At 40.1% G+C, this 23,571-nt stretch overlaps 1 protein-coding gene across 3 annotated transcripts in view; it reads left to right on the forward strand.

Annotated features, from left to right (window-relative positions):
• Positions 1-6,427: 6,427 nt before the first annotated feature.
• plekhm3 (pleckstrin homology domain containing, family M, member 3) overlaps positions 6,428-23,571 on the forward strand; it is an 82,335-nt gene continuing 65,191 nt past the window's right edge. The window contains exons 1-3 of one of the 3 annotated variants that reach the window (XM_042494209.1): positions 6,428-6,460; positions 12,572-13,606; positions 20,521-21,633. In XM_042494209.1, the coding sequence (XP_042350143.1) occupies positions 13,090-13,606; positions 20,521-21,633 (1,630 nt within the window). In that variant the 5' untranslated portion in view covers positions 6,428-6,460; positions 12,572-13,089. Of the gene's footprint in view, positions 6,461-8,409; positions 8,470-11,291; positions 11,358-12,571; positions 13,607-20,520; positions 21,634-23,571 lie in introns of those variants that run through there. The other 2 variants (XM_042494210.1, XM_042494211.1) reach the window with 2 other exon arrangements.

Consider the following 23,571-nt stretch of genomic DNA (forward strand, 5'->3'; position numbering starts at 1 on the left):
CGACTGTCAGCGTCACGTGATTAAAGCGTTCCGGTGGCAACTTTCAAAATAAAAGTCAGTTATTAAAAGATTGTAGCCTTTTTTTCCCCATTAATCATTTTTCAAATTATAATTGCGCGGCATACTTTTTTTATACTCTTCTTTTTTTTAACGTTATTATAAAATTATCATTTTAGTATCATATTTGATTTCAAATACATAGAATAAAACCAAAAACAAAGCTGGAGAAATATCTTATTTGAATGTATTAATCAAAGTATTACAGGGGTAATAACTATGTAATATATTTAAGTGATTATTTTGTAAAATTTTTTTGGAATAAGGAATTTATTAGGTTCTGACCAAACTCCTTCAGAAAAGTTAATTTGCGTAGGTTGTAGACTTAGTAATGTGAGATGGATCACTGAATAACTACAAAGCACAGCCCCATTTATTTTTATTTATTTATTTGTTTATTTTGCCTTTTTTGAGTGGGTTTAATGCATTGAAACGCCAAAGCAAATTCTGTGTATGTAAAAACCTGCTTTGCAAAAGTCAGATTATTTTTCTGATTGTGTTTCGTTTTTGTGCCTCTAGATGGAGCCATTGACTTTTGAACTGTGTTGTGCTACAAAACACGTTGGTGAGTTGCACAAACTAGAAGTAAATATACAGATAAATACAGAATTTAGTGTATTTTACTGGAAGTTAGCACTTTTCATTGTTAACATGTTTGAAAACATATTTGTGTTTGCATTTGTTATTATGTTTTTTGGCATTTTTGTATGATTTATTTGTGTTTATACAGTATATCCCTGTCTTGCTTTATTGTGCTTCATTTGTGTTACCTAGTTGCATCAGTTACACCCGTGTTTAGTCAACTGTTTTTATCCATATTAGCTTGTATCTTTTGTTGACTGTTGCACTTTTACAAGTTTGTGTTTTTTCTATTTGTATTGATGTGTGTTTGTATTTCTCTTTGTACTTGTATCTGTGTGTGTTTGTGTGTGTACAGGTGTACTTTGTGGCCCTTGTGGACCCTTGACATGATTAGGGGTCTAGCAGGAGTCTCAGAGCAGGGAGCAGCACCACAGAGGAGCTGATGGAGACCTGAGCCTGGAGCTGGTTTCCATTGTCCCTGGTAATTGGATTTGGTCTGGGAGGAGAGATGGCTGCCAGTGAGAGGCTACGATCATTAGGTGTGAATGAAACGTGTGGTGCCAGGGCTGAACACACACACACACACACACACACACACACACACACACACACACACACACACACACAGACCACACACACAGACTGGCATTGTGCTGGTCAATGGACAACACACACACACACACTAATCCAGATAAATCTGAAAATGCTGTTTTCATGTCAAACACTATTTTTCCCACACGTTTTCAGATTATTATCAAAAAGCTCACCTCTGCTATGAAACATTAAAAACAAACAGCTAAATCTTCATCTCCTTTCAGCCATCCCCCAAACACACAGTAAAGAGGGATGTTTTATAAAAACAATATAGCAAGTTAAGACAGACTTACTGCACTTATTTTGCAGGATATTTAAAGCAGGTTTAAATAAGTCTGAAGTAAGTTGAAAGTTAAAATGCAAATTTGTCCCACTCAAGTAGCCCGGACCAATTCAGGTTAGTTTACCTGTTGACCTGGTGATGCATAATTATGGCCCACACAGGCCAAATCTGGCCTCCCAACCATTTTCTAGATCACAAAAAAAAAGTGATTTGCACTTGGAATTGTTTTCGTACTTTTATTAAACATACTTAAGACAGCAACTGTTGGCTTAAGTTAGCGATTTTTGAAGACCACTTACTACATTTTTCCTGTGTGGCCCTCAGTCATATACTGACTCCTTAAACTGGCACCCAGTCATCTAAAGTTTGTGATTTACAGACTTAACAGTCTATCAGTCTGAAAGTTGTCCTTGTTTAATGGCAGCGGTTTGTCCATTGTCAGATTGCTTTAAGGAGCCGGGGCCAGTTGTAATTGCAGTGGTGTTTTGTACTTTGTCCCTTCACTTATCTGTTGTGGCCGTTTAAAGCTAAGTTTAGATGGTTGTTTTATGTTTTGTTTTCTTTGTTGATGTTTTTTTAGTTCAGTTTTACTTTTTGTATCTACACTATTAGAAACTTAGCCTACTTCAGTGTGCTTGCAAAGGTTAGAAGAGCAGTTTTTAAAAGCAGCGATCTCAGTGTTTTTCACCACAGGCTCTTCATCAACTGTTGAATTTTTTTTAGATTTTGGTATAAGAAGTGTGGCCATGGGTCATGGGATGTTGTCTTGAGTACTGTTACCAAAAGAGAGACATGAAAAATGCTTCCTTAAAAAAGCAACAACAAAAAACACGACTTAATTGCTAATCGCCTGCTAATTTGGGGGTAATTTTTTGTTGCTCATTGTCCACTTTCCATGTTTTTTTTAAAGAGATCAAGCCAATTTGCTCAGGTTTCAAAACGGTTAAGATAGATGTGAAAAATTGTGAACCAGTCCTTTAAGCAGTTGTTATTATTACCTCTTAGTTCATATAAAGGGTTAAAATGCAGCAGAACACAGGCTGCATTAGATTGGAGCAGATTATTTGCATATTACAAAATTAACCCTCTGTGTGTGTGTGTGTGTGTGTGTGTGTGTGCGCGCGCGCGCACATGTGTACAACTTCATCTCAGCGAGGGAGACACATTTACTGAAAAACACACATACACGCGCAGTGTTTCCATGGGAACCAAGCAGCCACTCTGCTCTTCAATAGCGGGCGAGTGAGTCGAGGTAGATGGCTATTGTGCTGTGTGTGTTTGGGGGGTCGGGGTGGCGGTTCGAGAGGGGTTAGAGGGTGCAGTATTAAACAACGCACTAGACAGATGAAAGCAGTGCACATCCTTAAATCTAATCATAATTTAGTCATCACTAGAAGATGGTATGATCAAAATAAAGAAGGAAATAGGGAAGACTGACAGGACGGAGAGAGACCTGAGTGCATGAGTCAAGGGAAGGGGGGACGTGAGATTGCTGTTAGATGGAAAATGATGGAGCCTTGCGGACAGAGATGGTCTTATTCCTAAAGTTGATGCTTATTTGTTGCATCAATCCCTGTAAAATGACACAGGCCTAAAAGGATTTCTAAAGCTCAGACGCAGCTACACTGTGAGAAAGCAATGAGACCTGGATGTCCCTTTATTCATTTTTTAATGTTAAACTTCTGACCAGTCAAATCACAAAAGCTGAATGGAAATGGAAAGTTATAAAAAAAAAAAGCCTAAATTTGATACAATTTTCTTTAATTAACTAAAAGGTTTTCTGGAAGCCAAAAAATATTTCTCCGTGTTGAAATTCTGTGTTGAATAGAATGAATGTCAAATACCGGAAAAGGATGTACATTAATGCTTTCGCTGAGCATGTTTTCAAAATTAATACCAAGAGAAGAAGAATCAGAAGACCATGTTCTATATGAGCCATGCAGGACCATTATCCTGCAACAATGCTGCAGAGAAGCAGAGCCCATTAGGGCGACCTGGCCCTCCTCTCCTTCACGAGGAGAACTTTTGAAACAAATTCAGACAAAGAGCATTCAGAGAAAAGAGGAGGAGGAGGAGGAGGAGGAGGAGGAGGAGGAGGAGGAGGAGGCGGAGGAGGGAGGAGGAGGAGGCGGAGGAGGAGGAGAAGGTCCGACTCGGGCTTTCTCAAATGGAAGCTGATTATGATATTTCTTGGATTGGAGCTACTGAAATTTGGAATAATCTAATTTACCTCTTGCCTAACAAATCATTCAAAAATGCATTTTTTTGGTATTTCGCTGAGAAAAATGTTTTCAGTAAATTTGCTTGTGAAACAGGATTTATTGTTTATCATGGGAGTCCCAGAATTTCTCCGTTTGAAGCAAAGCCATTAGTAATATTAGTCAGTGGAAAGTGTGGCATAGCACTAAATAAGTACATTCTGTTTGTTTCATTCTTTGAAGACCAACCCTAGTCTCTCCCACCTTTTTTGCCCTCTAAAGGCAAAAGGTCATCAATTAATCATTTTTTTTTGAAAAAGTAAAAATAAATAATAATAATAATAAATCATCTCTAACTCGGCAGAGCAATAAGAATTCAAGCACAAACCTGCAAAAGGCCAGGATGTAATGATTTCATTACATTATATATTGCCTACACTTTTGTCTAATAGCGAGTTGCAATAACTACATTCAAATCACATAGGAGCAAGACCTAATTGTTTTCCAAAATGTATCTCTTTTAAACATATAACTAAAAACATTTTTCAGTACTACAGTAAAAGTATGAATCGAGTTTGGGTTTTTTTAGAGAAACGACATATGGCTTGCTTTCTCAGATTTATTACGAAATGTTGATATTATTAAAATTTTAGAAATAAAAAAAAAGAAAAAAGTTTCTATGCTAAAATAAGGTTAGAGTAGAATAGACCTCAGTCTCTTCAATGAATATATAAGCCACAAAATGACAATTGGTCAAGCAGTTACTTTGTTTTTTTTTTTTTTGTATGCCTCCATGATAAACGATGATCATATTAATTTATTGATTGACCATATTTAACATCTGGTTACAAACTCATGCAACTAGTGCAGTACAATCCAAGTCTCATTCATCCAGTTGTATGCTCAGTACTTCCCAGCCACATGCATTTTTATTAAAATCTTAATATTAGAGTCTGACTTTGATGAGAGCATAGAGAAGTTCCTCTTTCAGTTCAGTTTTTAAAAATAAAGATGCAACTATCCATGGTGGCATGCAAGAAAAAAACAAAGTTTTCTTCATTAAGTTTTTTGCAGTTTTTTGCCATGTTTTGTAAGTGAAAGAGAGTTTGAGCAGAACGGTTTAGTTTAAGTTTTAATGCTCTGCTGCGCTATAAATAACCCAGCGGTGCTTTAATACGGCTCTTTTTATTAACATGATAATTAACAGTCCCGCTCCATTGACACTATGGCGGGACAAATTAGACTGTGGCGGGTCGCCATAGTTTATTATTAATGGGAAACACTGAATCTACTATTTTTCATTTTCTCAAAGCCAGAGTAATGTTTATTACCTGAAAAAAGATTTCATATAGATCTTATTGATAAAACGGCATGTATATGATATTGGAAATTAATAATCAAATATGTGTTTTTGATAAAAAAAAAAATAAAAAAAGAGAGTCTTTTATTGGCCCCAAATATCGATTCAGCCCTTGTTGAAACTCAGGTTGGAGGAGAATTACTGTGTCTCTCTTGAATGATGTTTCTCCTGCTGACTGACACTTTGGGTTTTGGGGGCAGCTTCAAGCAGCCCATTAGGGGGAAACTATTCTCCACCTCTGCTTTGTCCTCCACTTTGCGCTCCTCTTCCCATCTTGGTAACATCGTCCGTGAAGACGTGTGTCACGACCTTTCTTTGTGAGACTAAATAAATGCACCACCCCCTGCTATCAGCCATGGTGCTGATCATGCCTTTTAGGGATTTTTATCCCATTTCATGATAATGACAATAATGGAAATGCACTGTGTATGACATTATCGCCTTAATACAGAACACATTAGGGACAGACAGAGAATGGCTGTTGGAAAAATGTAAAAAGCTTGTGCGATTCTGTACGCAGAAATGCAGCTAGACAGAAAGAATAGAAAAGAACCCAAAATGTCTGTTTTCAACATGTCATGCAACTTAAATGAAAAACATGGCACAACCAAACTATAATAAAATTGTATCAATAGGTTTTTGAATTAGCTATAAAGTGATAAAACCAAACTTTATTATGCCTCACAAGAATGATAACAGTCATGAATGTTACAGTGGTGATAATGTCTGTTGTCATTTTCTCTTTTTTTTTTGGTAGAAAACGTTAAAAATGGGAAAGGAAATGCATGACATGTTATATGTAAATGTAATTCCTCCATAAATAAAATACCTCTATAAAAATTATCATGAAGCTTTGGAGTTTCAATAATTATTTTGCTATTTTCTGTATGTATTTTTTATCGTTATTATTATTAATAATAATTAATTGATTAACCATATGAAATTATATAAAATACAATTTAACCGAAATGTCATAGGCTATTGTGATTTCTACAGCTTTATGTGACAAATTAATTGATTAACAACAACAGTCCTTATCCGAATCATCGTCACAGTAACAATCACAAACATAAACATCATAATAATGAGTGTATATTGATAATGCATATTAATAAATAAATATTAATAAATACAGTAAAAAAAAAAAAAACAGTAAATAGTGGAGTTTTGGACCATAAGGACTTGTATGTACTGATTTTTTATTTCCCTATGTATTAAATGAATAAACACAAAAATAAAATGAAAAACATTGTGTAAACTCCATAGGCCTAGCTATGCATGATGTACAAACGTTAGGCGGAACCTTTGTTTTGCAGCGTCAGTTGCAGTCAGGGGACTTAATCACTGACGGACTGTCAAAATGACATAAATGGTAAACACAGTAAGGTGAGTCTCGATTTCTGTTTCATTTCCCTCAAACGGCGCACACTTCACCGCAAGACAATAACAGTACAGACCCACTGACACATGATGGTTAAGACTCGAGTGAGCCAACATTTGTTATCTTTCATTAAAGTGACATTGATCAAGGATGGAGACAGAGGCTAGCGTTAGCTGCTAGCTAACTAGCTAAGCACATCACATTAGCTGGAGGGGCAAAAACAGGCCTTATTCAGGCAGCTGTCAGAGACGGCTCTTCATTTTATACATATTGCAATATGCAGTGTGTATTTTGTGATAAAAGGGACATTTTAACGAGTTCGCTCACGTATCAGGTTATTGTAGCTGTCCGAAATGCTGACCGTGGCTTCACCTCTGTCAGTGTTTACTGCTGAGATGCTGACTGTGTGTTTATTGATGCAGGAGGACAGGCAAACACAAACAACTCCTCTGACACTTCAGCCCCGTTTGCTGTTCATTTCAGGCTTCTGCTATCCTTATTTAGCTCAAGTGGCATCATTGTGTGCCGTTATTTTAGGATTTAAAGATGAGATAACCACCCTCTTCATGTTTACCGTTATCTTTCCAATGTTTGTTTCTCTGCGCTATTTGTGTTGTTTACAATTAACAGAAGCACTTAAACTTGTTTTTAGACATCGCGTGTTGTTGGTCACTGTTGCTTTTTATATTGAAATCTATATATACATACCCCCCCCCCCCCCCCACACACACACACACACACACACACACACATACACACTTCTATGTACATATTAGCTGTACTTTCTTTTTTACCCCTCTTTGTCCTGCATTATGGTCCTTGTATTTAGCTGCATGTCTGTTTCTATCTTCCTGTACATAGTTTCGTGTGTGAGTACTTTGAGAGCAATCTAAAAGTGGTGTTAAAATCCTTGTATGTGTGCACATACTTGGCTAATAAGGCAAGTCATCTCTAGTTATATAGCACACTGATTACAATGTAAGCTCAATTAGCTTTGCACACAACAAATATGCAGAAAATAAGTTTTTATTGATTGCTAATTACTTAATTTTTACATTTTGGTTGTTGGTCTATAACAGTGCAGGTTGTACTAAGCCAGCTGAGGTGGGAAGGGGAGGGGACGGTTGGACAAGGGATTAGTTTTTCTTCTGGAGCGTCAATGCCCTCAAAATTTGGGAAACATATGGGCACATGTGAATGAGATGCAGCTATGTATATATGATTTATAATTGTACACTGCACAAAACTGACAATATTGTGTTAATCATATTATTAATATCATATCATTTTGAATGACAAGCCAAGGGCCATTTAAAATTGGCCCCCGGGCCACACTTTGGACATGACTGGCCTGATAGAACAGGTAGGTCTCAAGCTTGCTTTTAAAAGAAAGTACAGTAGTTGTGCATCATATATTGTAGGGGAGTTTGTTCCAGAGACTAGAAACGTAATTACTGAATGGACCCTCACCAGATTTACGACTTATCATGGGTACAGTTAGGAGACCAGTGTCTGATGATCTGACAGTTCTGGCCGAAATCCGATTTTGATTCTCTGCTGAGTCTGAGATAAGCCAGTTTTACATTTAAAGCTTTCAATTTTAAAAGTTTTAATCACATGTGAATGTGCATTGACTTCAGCTTTGTCATTCCAGCTTTAAAAAAAAATACAGTTGAGTGAAGTTTAATTGCTTTCGGGGCCAGGATTCAAAAACCTAATATAAATACTTACACGTATGTATGAAGTAGCAACATAAATGGCACCCCAAGAATTCGATAATTAGATGCATCGCGATGCGGACGTGGATGACAATAAATCGATTCACAAACGTCAAAAGTCGATTTTTCGAACGAAATTATGACGGAACGAATAGGGGCGGAACGCGGAACTAAAAACTCCGGAAGTGCAGCGCCCGCCCGGACAGTCTATTGGGTGCACATAACAGAAATACGCGGTAAAGATGGCTGCGCGCCAAATGCGACAAGCACCCTGTGGATCAAAAACAACATCTGCCGTGAGTCTCGCGCTCTGTCGGGCTCTGTCTCGCGCTTTCATGACACCGAGAAAAGTCTCACATCAAAACACTGCGACACCAGAGTTATCGATCCATTAACAGGCTAATAAAGTGTACGAATATGACTCCAGAGTACAGCTGAGTATTTTTCACGGCGTTTCACGATCGCGGATCAAACAGCTGATCGCCCATCGCGAGCTAAAGCTGTCTGAATAAACAAACATCCAAATGTTCAGTGAGGAAAGTGACTTCTTTAGACTACTTTATTTTAGTTTCAGGATCAGCCAGACTTTTAATAATTTAGAAACACCAGAACTCATCGCTCTGTGTCTCATCCAGCTCTTGTTATTATTAGCAGGGGCAGATGTAGTGATTTGGGGGCCTGGGGCCACAGGCACATTAGCTTATTTTCACTAACTGGGAATGTTAGCAGGCTGTTGGTAGCTATATGAGAAGAAGGCCTAATCGATTCTTTTTTCCTGAGTGAAACGATTAATAGCACAGATCAGAAATTCAAAAAGTCGGGAGAGGTTTGCCTATTATCAGCACAATGTCCTTAAATTGACCTTGTTTGTTTAAGATGGAGCATTTAATTTTTATAATACTGGATAGTTTAATAAATAACAATGCAATATATGTTTATTACATTCCAAAACACCATCAAATCAAATCAGTCAAATTCAATTTTAAAAAAAAGAGAAAAAAAAATGTTCATTTAGGTATAATCGCCCAGCCCTAATGCAAATTGTGTCATGCTAAGCTAAAATGTTTTGGGAACACGACAAACATGAGAAACCATATTACACGTTTCCACCCAAACGAGGAGAAAAAACAGTCTGCTGTGCATGTTGCTAACATTTGTTTATTATTAAAAGATAATGTAAGTAAATGAATCTGTTTAGTGTTTAATTTAATAATGGATCATTACAAATACACTGTTTTAGTAGGAGTACATAGTAATAAGAAAGAAAAATTATGCATAAAAAAATAATTGAATAAAACAATTGATCACAAAAAAGATGCATTAAGATTATTAAGATATCAAGATGCATTGATAATCGTTTTATCGATTCCCACCCTATAAAGGGGGTTGGATAGTGTTGGATAGTGTTGGATAGTGTTGGATAGCTATAAGGTGTAAGTGTTTAATTAAGCAGTAAACCAGAAGACACAAGATGCTGCATTATAGAGAAACCATACATATGAATTAGGGATGATAATTGATGATCGAATAATCGGTCATTCAAAAATTTGATTGAAAATGTGAAATTTAATTGATTAAGTGATAGGCTATGTAATGCTATCAAAATATATGAAATTTGTTGCTGTGAGCATTGATTGAGGAAAAAACACATTTGATATTGTTTGAGATAAGCAAAGTTTTTATGTTTGTTTTTCTTCAAATAATCATTAATCGATCCCCATTTTACTGAATAATCGATTAAGGAAAGTGCTTACAATTTGCATCAATAATATGGATGTAGCTGATCATTTTTGTTCAGAATGTATTACAGACCTCTGAGGGCGAAACCTGGATACGTTTTTACTGGAAAAAATCAGTCACATTGTTGCCTGATTTATTGATTTGTGTTCATTTGGCTGTTTTCCATGCAGTGACCACAGTCTACAGGTCATATCAACCTTCATTCAAACATCATAATTTCAGAGAGAATCACTTCATACTTTGTTCCTCACTCATCTCTGATCAGAAGTTTTCTAATCTTTCCTGCTAATGTTGGCTGCATTTGCTTGACAGCATGTGTGAGTCACAGGAGTTCAGTGGGAAGCTCGATGAGTAACTTGATGGTGACGGTGTCCAGGTTAGATCAGAGCTGTATCTGCAGAGAGATGATATCATGTTGGTGTGTGATCATACAATTTGCTAAATACAAAAATGGAATATGTACTAGTCATTGTTAATGATCAGTATACAGTGGACATCTCAGTAAAGCTGCTACACTTTTAACTAATGCTTTGTTAGTTATCAAAAGTGAACGGTAGGAGAATGAAATGGACAAAATATTAGTTTAAATTTGATGGAGCTGCTGTCTCTTTATTGTCCTGACTCACACTTGCTAAAAGAAACTGCATTGCTAGTTGTGTCTTTCAGAGATTTATACATTTTCCCCCCTTTTTTCTCCCTAAATTTTATTTTCTTCAATTTTTTGTCCAATAAAATTTGATTGGAAACACATATAGATAATAAGTATATACATATAGATAGAAAGTGATTTAAATTATTTGTATTGTATTAGTATTTTGATTTAAATTGTGAAAATGGTAAACAGTTGAGCCAGTCAGCAGCTTTAGTGTGATGTTGCAACTGTTAACCAGCACTAAATGTCCTGATGCTGCGCAGTAGTGAACTGTATGGTCTGACTTGGGTGAGCATAATGTATATAAGTTAATAAAGCCCAAACAAAATCTATAAAAAGCATTACAATCACTGTGATATCAACAATAATAGATATAACTCCTTTATATCTCCAACAAATCATCACAAATCAATTGTAAATATTCAATGTATCGCTCGGGCCGATGAGAAATTGAATCACAGTGATGTAATGGTCTTTAAATAATTAATATGTAGAGAAAAGTAAAAGAGGCTGAGCTGTGGAGGAGAAGGAAAATCAATCAGGGCGAGAGAGCACAAACGATAAAAGAAAGAAACAGAGTGAGGGAGAGACAGAAGAGAGCGGAGAATCAGAAGAGACAGGCAGATGGATGGGAACCCCACCCAGGCCTGCTCCCTCTCAGACCAGCGATAAACAGCTGAGGAGGAAGTCAAGTATTACTTCATGAGGACATGTGCGGGAGGATGATCGTTTTTCTGTTTGCTGAGGAGGAATGTGTGAAGGTCCGCTCTCGGTGTGATGAAGACGCTGTAGGTGGGTCGGTACTTTGATGCTTTAAGTTGTTAAACTTTTCTCTTGGCAAAGCCTCGATGTAAAGGTCCAGTGTGTAGGATTTAAGTGGATTTATCGGCAAGTGTGGAATATAATACAGCAAGTACATTTTGTTTCGTGTATGACCACCTGAGAATAACAGTCGTTGTGTTTTTGTTTAGAGTGACCCGTTTATATCTCTGTAGGGATTGGTCCTCATCTATGGAGACAGAGACGTTGCACCGCCATATTTCTACAGCAGCCCATAATGGACAAACCAGACACGAGCTCTAGATAGGGACATTCGCTTTCTCGTGTCGGCCACTGTAGTTGGCAGCTCCTAGGCACTGGAAAACAGCGTTTTTTTAAAAGTGAAACTGCTTTATTCAGTGTTTTACTGGCTAAAATCACTGTGTCTGTTTGTTATGGAGAGAAACACACATTTGCAGCTAATTTGGCTCTCAGTAAAAACCTCCTAAAAGTCTTGATGGAAAAAGGTGAGCACACGTCAGCAGGTGCTGGGCGAGCGGCCCGTCAGCAGTGTCCCAAACATCATAGGAGAAACACTGTTTTGTAACGTTAAACTTCTTAATTCTGTGTTTTTACCAGTTTCCTATCACCAGGTCTGTTGTTGATTTTTTTTAATGATATGGAGACATCTGTGGATAATTTCGGCACCCTGTGAAAACCTCCTGAACAATAAACACTGAAGAGACTAAACAGAAATTTTTTTTAAATTTTTATTTTAATTTTTATCAGGTGATGCAGGCACAAAACAAGTGAAGGGACATTCCAAAGACAACACTATGAGGGAGAAAAGACAGGTTTAAAAAAAAACAACAAAACAACTAATTGACACAACAGACAAACAGGTATAATGGGATATTAGTGCAATGAACCTCCCCTCTTCCTACCATCCCTTATCCTGCTTCCATCTTTAAATTTAGTTCAACAAATTTTAAGTTTGTGGGGATTTCCCTTTTCTCAGCAGCTGGGAGAACTTTCAGCTTGTTGCAATCTGCAGTCCTCACTGCTCGATGCCACTAAATTCAAAGTTATTTTACATACTGTTCTGTTATAAAGGAACCTGGAGCGTGAGGCAGTTTTATGAAGGAATTAATCACAGTATTCTCAGTCAGTTGTTATTTCCAATCTTTACTTTTGGATGCTATGCTTCCTCTTAACCATTTCCTCTTTCTGTCTTCCGTCTGTTACAGTGAAGCCACAAACGGTCTCCATCTGATGACTTCACAGCCACCTGACGGGCCAAAATAACCATCCCCTCTTTCTGAGCGAAGGGATTTTATTGTTTCGTCTAGCCCAAAGTGTTTGTATCTGGCTAAATGATGTAGTTTGCCACCCAAATTGGCTTAAATTTGAGGAGTTCCAGGCTGCTGCCAGTCCTGTTTAGCCCTGGCAGAAAGCCGCGGTAGCTTTCCCTGAGAGAGGAAGTCGACTTTTCCCCCAGACCTCGAGGCACACCATTCAAAAGGAAGACTGGATGAAGGCCCTGTCTCGAGGAGGAGAGCAGGACTTGGCTTCAGACAGCAGCGTGTGAAGTCTGTAGGCTGCTTGGATCTTCTTCACCCCTTCCCGAGCTTGTCAACATACCTAAAAGACTTGCATTTGACCAGCTGACAGCCACTTTGTTGGACATGTGGATGCAGCTTACGGGGTTTTTGTGCCTGTTTTGGAAAACCAACTAGTTGTGAGACTCAGCTCAGGGGGCCCAGCCATGGAGGGGCTTGAGCAGCTCGACATGGTGGGCGATATCAGCCCGGCTCTTGAGGCCACTGAGGACTTCATCCACTGCATGGACGGGATACAAGGCCCAAGCCAAGCTCAAACTGGGAACCTCCAGCCGTCCAGGCAGCCTAAGCAGCTGCAGGAGGTGTCCAGTGCTGCGCTGGGGAAGCTGAGCTCCAGCGGTGTGTGGGGCCTTCTCGCTAGAGAGCAGCCTGAGGTGGGGCCCCTTGGTCTGGCCTGGGCTGACAACTTCAGCGTGTTGGGGCTGGGGATGGGCTTGAGGCACGGCAAGAGAAGCCGAGCACGCTCCACCAATGACCTGGCAGCCCATAGCAAGGACTGCACCAACAACGCCGCTAACTCCTCGTCCAACTCGGCCTTCAAGAAGGGACACAACCGGTCCAGGTCAGATGTCAACTACCGGCCGTCTGCATACACAGACAACGGACTGCCCACTGTGGACTGCAACACTCTGAAGAACATGATCCTCAACCACCAGCCAGAGGGTGAGTCCACGTCCCCACTCTCAGTCTCTGTGTTCTGCCATGTGGAAAATGTCTGTTATGAATGTGTCAGTTCAGATCTTTTAGGTCAATGATAGAGCTGAAAATACTTTCGTTATTTGGGGGTTTTGGACAGTTTAAACAAAAACTCTCGGTGGTGCGTTGATGCAGAATGAATATAGGAAACAGTGGAATTAATTTTTTTTTGTTTGTTTGTTTTTAAAGATTAGTTTTTTGGGCTTTTATTGCCTTTAATCGATAGGACGGTGTGAGCGTGAAAGGGGTAGAGAGAGAAGAGACATGCAGCAAAGGGCCGAGGCCGGACTTGAACCCGCGGCCGCTGCGGCGAGGACACAGCCTCTGCACATAGGGCGCTGTTCTATCCACTGAGCCACCAGGTGCCCCAATATTTGGTTATTTTTGACAGTTAAAAAAACAAAATTTGGTCTGCTGGCAGCCTGCCAGGCCTGCACAGTTTTAGGGGAAACACTGAAGTGGTTGAAGATGTCTCAGCTGCAGATATAAATGTGGATAAACTACTATCTACATCACTAAAGTGAAGTGGGAAATGATATGTCTTCTAATTTGGTTGCACTGACCCTTTAATTGCACTTGATTTGCCAAATTGGGCATTTGTGGCATAATTGCTGCTTTGACACATTAAAGATGATGTCATGTCGTGTGGTGACCAACAGTCCGGTCCCTACCTGTCAGAGACACGCACACCTCCTCCTCCTGCACTCTGATCGACCGTGCATTCAGCAGAAAGCTTTCTCAGCCTTTGAGGCTTTTCAGAGGACAGAAGTCTCAGACTATTTGTGCTGCAGATCGGGGCGTATGCTGTACTTATGTTGAAGCATCCTCAGAGAAAGCAATAATGATAGAAGATGATAATAACTTGAAATGACACAGCTGTGCTATGACAGTCAGTGTTCAGGCAGACACACACACACACACACACACACACACACACACACACACACACACCATTTGTTTGTGTGTTTTGGCCATCTGAAGGCCTAAGGAGATCCTAAGGGATCCTGAGGGATAATAGCCTGTAATCCTGTCAGCAAATGGACTCAAATGAGGCGAGAGAAGAGGCAACCCAATTACCCGGCCCCTGATACTGGCAGGATTATTTAGTATTAGCATATGTGTGAAAAGGCATCAGGCTATTTAGTTTGGCTCGATGTGCATTGAAAAGAGAGAAGTAGGAAAGTAATAAGCAGAAGGCAGAGTGATTTAGCCTCGCGATGTCTCTTCATTCACACCGAAAAAAAAGTGGCCTGTTTGCCTTTCCATTAGTGACAGCTGGGGATGTTTAGATGGTAAATGGAAATGGTGATCATTATTATATACACAATACACATGTACATATGGGACCAAAGAGGCTGAATGTGTCGCCTTTTATTAAAGCTCTTACCATATGTTATATAACAGACCCAGTGAACTCGAAAAGGCTGCAATCATCTGTTTACATGTTACATTTCTTGTAAATAATTGGTCCATTTTTGGTTCCACATTTTGTTGCAAGCATTCTTTAATAATCTTGTGTTCATTAAAGTTAAAGGTCCATGCAGTGAAACAGTTAATGTGAAAATATGTACGTGTTAGTCAAACGGTAGAGTTTAGGGACAAGTTAAGCTTGCTGAAATAATTGGCTAATTCTCCAAGTTGCGTTATCACTAGGGTTTAATACACCAGGCTACAAAACATTACATCTAATCAGCTAGTACTCTGAATGATGAGACACTATTTGTACAAAAATACAGTGGCATAGTGAAAGAACAGTGAGTCTAATTTTACATTTAATAATGTTATTTGTGCTGCTTAACAAAACACAAATCACAGAAAATCTTGATAAAAATACCAAATATTTGTTGTTTAAGCCCTCTTAAATGTAATAATTCCCTGCTTTTCTCAGTTTTCTTAAAAAACTTTAATATATGGCAACAAGACGATGGACGGAAAATATGGTGGCCAGGTTGCTTGAGCTGTGAGAGAGAGCCGTACTGTGTGAGCACATTAATCATGAGATTTGGTTTTGCATTGCAGACAGTTTACTCATATCGAATGAGTAAAAACTGTACGGTGTATGCCTGGCTTTAGAGTCTTGTTTCAGAGGAGCATTTTCTTGATTTATTTATGCGGGTTTGACCACTGGAGTTTCCTTGGTCATCTGTGTTTATTATTCTCAAATAGCCAATGGACATGTTCCCTCCATGAACAGTATGAATATTTGCTGAGCAAAACACAGTGTGTGTGGAGAGGCTGTGTGTACACAGAAGAGTGCAAACAATAAAGTAACGTCTCATCTTAGTCATCCAAAGCAGTTCCAGTTGTTTGTCATTTTTCTTCTGGCCTGTCCATGTTTTTTCGCTCTTGCTCGTCTACAATAATAGTAGGTAGAACTTCTCTGAAATTTAAGTTTTCATCTTCGTCACAGTTTTCGCTGCTTAGAGTCAGTCTGCTTCTCTTCACCTTCACGTGAGTCCTTCTGTTTCAGTTCCTGTTGTATCTGAACGTACTGTCACACATCCTTCATGACACATATCCTTTTCAGAAAATTCTGGCCTTACTCAACTTGGGGATTTACAACTTACAACTGACCCTGAACAGGATAAACTCTGCGGTTTAGAGTGGATGCTGTACCTGTGTGTGCTTTTTCATTTGCAGTCCATGTGCGCTTTGGTATCCAGGAAACCGTGGGAGTCTGTTAGATTGTAAAACGGCGTGTAATATTATGATTTGTTCCCTAATCAGTGGGTGAGGTTGTTTGTGTAAGGTCTTGATTGACTTTAGGGCAGCAGGACTGTTTCGTTAGTCTGCAGCCCTGAGAGAAAACTGTTAATTCTGGTTGAAGGCTCGTATGTGTGTATTAGACTGTTACCAGAGCGTGATGTCAAAACCTACCAGGTGGAGATGAAGGCTAATTGAACAGAGCAGCTTTCCTCGCCACAATGCCTAATTCTCATCTCGACCCTCCCAAGCGTGAACACTGCCAATCAGCTAGTCTTGATTCCAGTTGAAAACTTATTTGCATATTCATTTGTTCCTTTAGCAAAAAAGGTTTGTTAACATGCACAGTCCGAGACCTGGAGTGACACCATGTCTGCTGCCGTTTTGATAAGATTGATGAGGCACTTGACTCGCCACCAGAGCTGTGAAGGATTTAGTGTTTCCCTCCATTTAGTCTTTTAGCACGTTAAAGAAACAAAATGCAATATCTGCCAATTAGGCCGCTCCTGGTGGGGGTTTACAATTAAATCAGTTTGTGGGGTTGGTTTGGCGGACAGTGATTGTTGTTATTTTTAAGCAAACCTGTCGACCCACTTAAAGATGTCTAGATATTATAGAAATACTTCAACCCCCCCAATGACCGTTTGTATATCAGTTGCTTACCCCATGTTACGCTAAATTTGTGAAAAACATTGTTTTCGCTGGTTGAAGCTAGGCCAAATTAGGCAGCAGTTTTTTCTTTAACTTCTTTTCAGATGTCTATAGGTAACATAACCAGCATTTCAACAGAATTTCACTATTAGGTTATTACATTTCAAAAATATAGTAGATGAAATAATGCCTAAATAATGTTTGGATATAACCTAAACATCCAAAAACATTTACTTCGTAACCTAATGTTTCTTATTTCAGATGTGCACATGTATTTTGACCTGCAAATTACCAAATTATTCCACTTCCAGACAGCTCATAGATTAAGTCACAGTTAGTCATTCCTCTTGTAAATTCTTACTTCTTGAAAAAAATACCTGGTGCACTTGCCTGGTTGTATAGTATGAATGCTGCTATGTATGTTTTTGTGTGGGTATTTGTTTTGTTGTTTAAACTTGCTGCTATTAAGTGTCTTAATCTTAAGTCCCAAAGATTCATCTGTGTGTCTCCAGTATAGCTTGTACTTTAGCTGCCCCGTGCGGAGTAACAGCTGCTTCTCTCTCTTCCTCTTTAAGTGGAAGTACTGCAGGCTGAGTAGCCACAAAAATGGAACCTGCAAAAATGATTGTCCAGTATTTGGTTTCATGAAATGCTGCGTGCTTTAAAGCCATTGAAGTGTGGCGAATGTTCCCAAATATTCATCCACAGGTCACTGGCATGTATAAAGTTTGTTTTTCGAAATTATTCAGATACTTGGCAAGCTGAATCATTGTTACACCTCAAGTTTGACCTTTTTATGAACTTTAAAAAGTGCATACAAAGGTGTGTGGGTGTATGGTAAACACCAACACAAAAGGTTGGGTGATGCTTCAGATTTGGTTATGATCTTATACCAAGTAATACAATAGAATAGATTTGCTGTTGGCTGGCATCTGACCAGTTTCTTTAAGCATTTGGGCAGGTCAGTAAATGCAGCATAGCTCATACGCAACGCTGGCCCAGTTTTATGTCCTAGCAGAGGTCATGATGCCTGTTGTCTACCTGAGTCTAAACGCTCCTTTATCAAAGAGAAAACATACCATAATCACAAGAGGAGACGGCAAGCTGCCAATGGTGAAAAAACGGACAGAAAAGTCCAGAAAAGGGAGAGGGTGTACCTCCGGTCTCCAGATTAAGAAAGTGGGACATTTTGCTGAGTGGCCTCCCAAACAATACTGTTTCTTCCTGCTTTGGCGACAAGAAATGTTCTCAGAGGAGCGCTGGCTCACAGCTATCTCTTAGCTAAATACGAACACTCATGTCTGAGCCGCAAGCGTCTGATAAGCTACCTTGTGTAGGAAAATGGCCCATCTAGATTAACGTTCCTGAGATCAATTAGAGATGTTATGATGCAGGCGAACTGGGAGGAAAAAGCTGCATAAGCAAGGACAAATTATGTAGCTCATTGCAATGAATTCGATCTTGATGTCCAAAAATGGGACTTAAATGTGCTCTTGAGTTGAAGCTATAGATGCACTTCATTAAAATACTCCACGGAAAATTTCTTTTGAGCATCAGCCAATCTTTAAACATGGCTTTAAAAAGTTTGTATCCCCCTGCTTCATGTAGGATGGCAGCTGAAGTCAGCTTGGATTTCAATGGAAACTCAGAGTCGTTACACAATGTGTAAAATGTATTCTCACCACACCTTTAGAAATTTGTCACACCACTGCTCTGAAAATTACGTCATCATGCACAGTACAGAGAGAACAAGGATTTACACCAAAAGATCAACACACAGTGATTCATCACAAGTCACTAACAATATGATCAAACAGAGAGTGCTACTCATTGTGATATGATAAAGAAAGAGAGATGATGATGAGAAATGGGAACTCCCATTACACCACCTTTTAACATTGATCTGCATGTTCCAGACACTCATACTTTCTCCACAACAGAGCTAGATACGCTACTTCTGTCAAGTGCTATTGTGTCCAGAAGTACCATATTTGGCGATTTAGAACATAAGGATCAATAGCTTAGAAGTGGATTATAGTACAGGAGTGGTTTGAGAGGCTTGTCTCGATCCTAACCTGTTTACCAGTCACTCTGAGGCCCTTCATGACTGTTTGCTGTGGCTTTAGCTGCCAGGGGAAACAGCAGTAACAATATTTGCGAAGCTGGCGTTGAAAAGACAGGGCTAAAACATAATGGGCCTCATGCACGAATGTTTTCTTATTTGTCTCTCATATTTGCTCTTGTACAAAGCAATAGATTAATAAGAAACTTAATAAGTGATTAAATAATTAAAAAAATTCAAAAATAACTTTTTCCCCCGTTTTTTCATCAATAAAATAGTTTTTCATCATCATCATTAACATTTCATAGCAAAGGCTTTTGTGCATATTGTCTCGCGCACTTTGATCTTACCTGAGAACAGGGCAGAGTAACAAGTATTGATGATTGCCACAAAAGTTCTTAACTCTATTAAATTTCTCTGCACACACGATTCATGCATGAGGCCCATAATGAGGTCCATGTTTCTTCCCTCTATTCGCTATATCAGCATACCAGATATATACAATTTTAGTTCACCACAGAAGTGTCAGTGTTGAGACATTTTCCCACATTTCCTGAGAGAGCAATAGAGCAATACAACTGTATACCCTCTATACTCAAGATTTTCTGTTTCATCTGACTGAGACTAGTGTTGGCTTAATGTCTTGTGCCTTGTTAACTTATCATAAAACACCCTTTTCAAAGCTCAGCTAAATCGAAGTAAAATTCACCACAACTGTCTTGGTTAGACCTCTTAGTCGTTAGTCCACTGTTCCAATTAGAAATAAATCCATAATTCACGTTCAAGCTCAAGTTAAATGTGAAAATTCACTGTTTATTCTTGTGGTTTCTCTGTTTTGTTGCTGGCCAGTTGTTCACAGTCCTGTAATGTTATCCCCACCCCTTGCAGTCGCCATGTTTCTCAGCTCAGCAGCCTGCTTCACTGGCTGTCGTCTGGTGTAATGTGATTTTCACTATATGCAACACATCCTCAATAAAGCCTCTCCTTGTGATCTTAATAGAAAAAGGAGAGTCTGTGTTTTTGATGGTCTAGAAAATCATGTTGTTGGGGTTTTCAAATACCCTTGCAACACCGTGATACTGCCCAAGCCTAACTGAAAGATCTAAACATTACATCTGACAACATTCACAAATGATACAAACTATTAAGAGCCAACTGCTACACTGAAAGTGGATGAAAAAAATGTACAACTGGTTTTATTTACTTGCTAAAGTCACATAGATCCAGTGACAAGGTTATTATTATGAGAATAATCCAAACAAGCAAATTTATTAGACATAATAGTATCTGACCTGTTATTTGTGCCTGCAGATGATGGGCCTTTGGGAAGGTTTAGTCAGAATAAAACTGCTTGTATTTGTATTTTTGCTAAACACACACACACACACACACACACACACACACACACGCACACATGCATACATATTACTCATCTTTGTCTCATTTCTCCTCTATCTCTGTCCAGCTGATAAAAGCAGCAGCAGCAGCAGCGTGGTGAAGCAGGGTGAGATGGAGCAGCGTGAAGGGCCCCGGGGCCGCTGGACGCCTTGCCACGTCGAGCTTACACCCTGTGAGCTCCGGCTGTACACTCTGGACAGCAGCGCCAACCGCCAGCTGGGCACCGCCTACTCTCTGTCACACTGCCAGAGCGTCATCTCACCAGCACCCTGCAGCCAGCCTGGCCAGATCACCCAGCCCGCCGATCAACGCACGCTTCAGGCTTTGTTCTTCAACAGCACGCGTCTCCAGCTTAGGGCGGCCAGCCAATGGGAAGCCGTGGAGTGGAGACGGCTGATCCTGGAGAAAGTGCAGGCAGCCAGACCTGTGAGGAAGGAGAACCACCAGCGTAAGACGGGAGCGGAAAAACAACAGATCGTCAAGTTTCCCGCGCCCATGTCTCCTTCTTCATCGCCCTCTCCTTCAGGGCTCGACACCAGGCCTGATGGTGACAGCGACACCCCCACCTCAGCAGAGGCGTCACTCTCTCTCCAGTCTAATTCTGGCATCCTGAGCAGACCCACCACCCTGCCGCTGTTCACCCAGCGCTGCCAGGATGTCCTCAAAGCTGGTGTGCTCCACCAGCTGGTGGATCAGAACAACTGGCGGGCCTTCACCTTCGTCCTGAGCAGATCTGCTCTCCGGGCCTTCCCTACCGAGGGCCGTGGGTCTGTGTCCCAGCCTGTCCTCCACTATTCCCTGGCCTCCTGCTTGGCCGTGCAGCATGATCAGGAGCCAGAGAACGGAGAGCCATGGACAGATAGTGGGGACTGCTTCCAGGTCGTTTTCCCCAAAGATGTGCTCAGACTTCGGGCCGACGATCAGCTCAAGGCCCAGGAGTGGATGGAGGCCCTGCGGGAGGCGGTCGCAGCACAGAGACCGGCCCAAGAAGAAGTGGTGGAGTCAGTAGAAGGAGCTCCAGCCCTGCAGGGAGTGCTGTTGAGATCGAAACCATCCAGAGAGAGGAGGCAGCGGGAGGCCCAGAGAGCCAAGAGGCAGTCAGTCACCACCAGTTTCCTCAGTATTCTCACCTGTCTGGCTGTGGAGAAGGGGCTGACGGCTCAGAGCTTCAGGTGTGCAGGTAAATGACCTACACACACACACACACACACACGCAAACCACAAACTGAGAAAATTACTGGACATTTTGAGCTTTTCAGTTTCCTTCTTGATCACTCTGTGTCAAATCAGAGCAATTTTTTTGTTTACATGTCAGATTTTCTTCAAACCTCATGCATACACTATCTGAGAACAAACCTGAAAGTTCTGTAATATATTTTGACAGAATTTTGAGAATTACATTGGTTTTTGCCACTATGAATGTTGTCATTTTCACCCCCTAATAAACATATGTTGTTCAATTTAACCATAAAGACAACACAAAGGACCATTTCTTGATAGACACATAAAGACCCCCTTTTCACACAAATGTTCATGGTCCAAGGAATTAATCCACATATTTCCATTTTGGCATCTCTAAATGGCAAAAAAATGCAATGTTGGCATGGCACACTTAGCATATCTCAGATTCTGATAATGTTAGAGCCTATGTAATTGAACACTTTCAATCATATACTGTATTTTTATAGAAAATATGGAAACTGACAGGCTCAGATTATTATTCTAAGTATCGGGCAACATTATGAAAAGGATCCCTACAGAGGTAGACCTTTTTGTTAAAGAGATAAAGATCCTTGTTCTCTCTTAATCCAGATCCCCCTGGATTTATTTTAACCAAACCAGAGTTGGTGATTGTTGCAACAGTGGAAAGATGAACCAATATGATTGTGTATTTTGTTTCTGCCATCTTATAATGATGTGTGTTTTGCAATGATAAAACTGTTGTTTATTTAAATTGAGTCGGGTGAGTTTAGCAATTGCAGTTTCAGGGCTGGTTTTCTTTTTAAACAAATAGGATATTAATCTTTAACAAACAGGCATGTCTCTGTAGGGATCCTTTCCATAAGTTGTCAGGCACACTAAAAACAATCTGAGCCTGTCTGTGTCAAAAAAAGCAATTTTAGTGGATATAAATTGTCGGGGCAAACATGCCCTGAGCGGCATTACATTGCAGCTTGTTTTGAGGCTGGTGGCTGCAGCGCTCTCACTCAATACTGGATGACTTAAAAAAATTGTTTTTTCCATTAGCCACTTAGACACGAAAATAGGTGAAAAAGGGTTGAAAAACACAGAACTTGATGTTGAAGTCCTTATTTATTGTTGTTATGCAGTTGAACTGATATATGAAGGTTGCTGACGTTTTTAATGCGTCTACCTGTTCCTGGCAGTCAGGGGTTTTGGGTGTCGTTCAGTATTTAGACCCTTTTTCATGTCCTGAACCATCACAGCCTCTCTCTCCTTCATTATCACCCCTGTTAGTCTCTGTACTGGGGCCTTGGACAGCCCCATAAATGGCAGGCGGTGCTTTTACTCTCCCTGGGTGTGAAACGTGGGCTCCCTCTCTCTCTCCCTCTCTCTTAGGAGGGCTTTGAATAATCACCGCTCACCTCCCTTTTTATTTGTAACAACTGGCTTATTAATGCAGGGGCTGTTTGAAAGGCCAGCTGAAACAGGAACAAGGACAGAGGCCGTCTGGGGGCAACTGATGATAATTGGCAGGCTTAAAGCACCGGAGGAGAGGAAAAATGGATGAATGAATGAATGAGAACGAATGAAAGCGGCCTGGGGATGCTACAGTGGTCAGGCTTGATCGTGGTTGTTTGATTGAAGGGTTTCTGGGTAGAGCTGGATGGAAGGGACAGCTGGATACGTCCATTTTCTATACAGAGCACACCTCTGCTCGCTCAATCCGTTTATTTCCCTCCTTTTCCTCCCTTTCTTTATTTTTCCTTTCAACACTTCATTCAGACTCACAGCCTTTACCTCTTTTTGTCTCCCTTTCCCTCTGCCACCCCCCCCCTCATTTATTTGACTGTATCCCTTCTTAGTCTCCTGCAGTGTCACTTAGCAGATCGAGACAAAAGCCTTTCACACCATGTCAGTTCAAGGCCTTAAAATT

Source organism: Plectropomus leopardus, chromosome 10 (genome assembly GCF_008729295.1).
Source record: "Plectropomus leopardus isolate mb chromosome 10, YSFRI_Pleo_2.0, whole genome shotgun sequence".
NCBI classification, from domain to species: Eukaryota; Metazoa; Chordata; class Actinopteri; order Perciformes; family Serranidae; genus Plectropomus; species Plectropomus leopardus.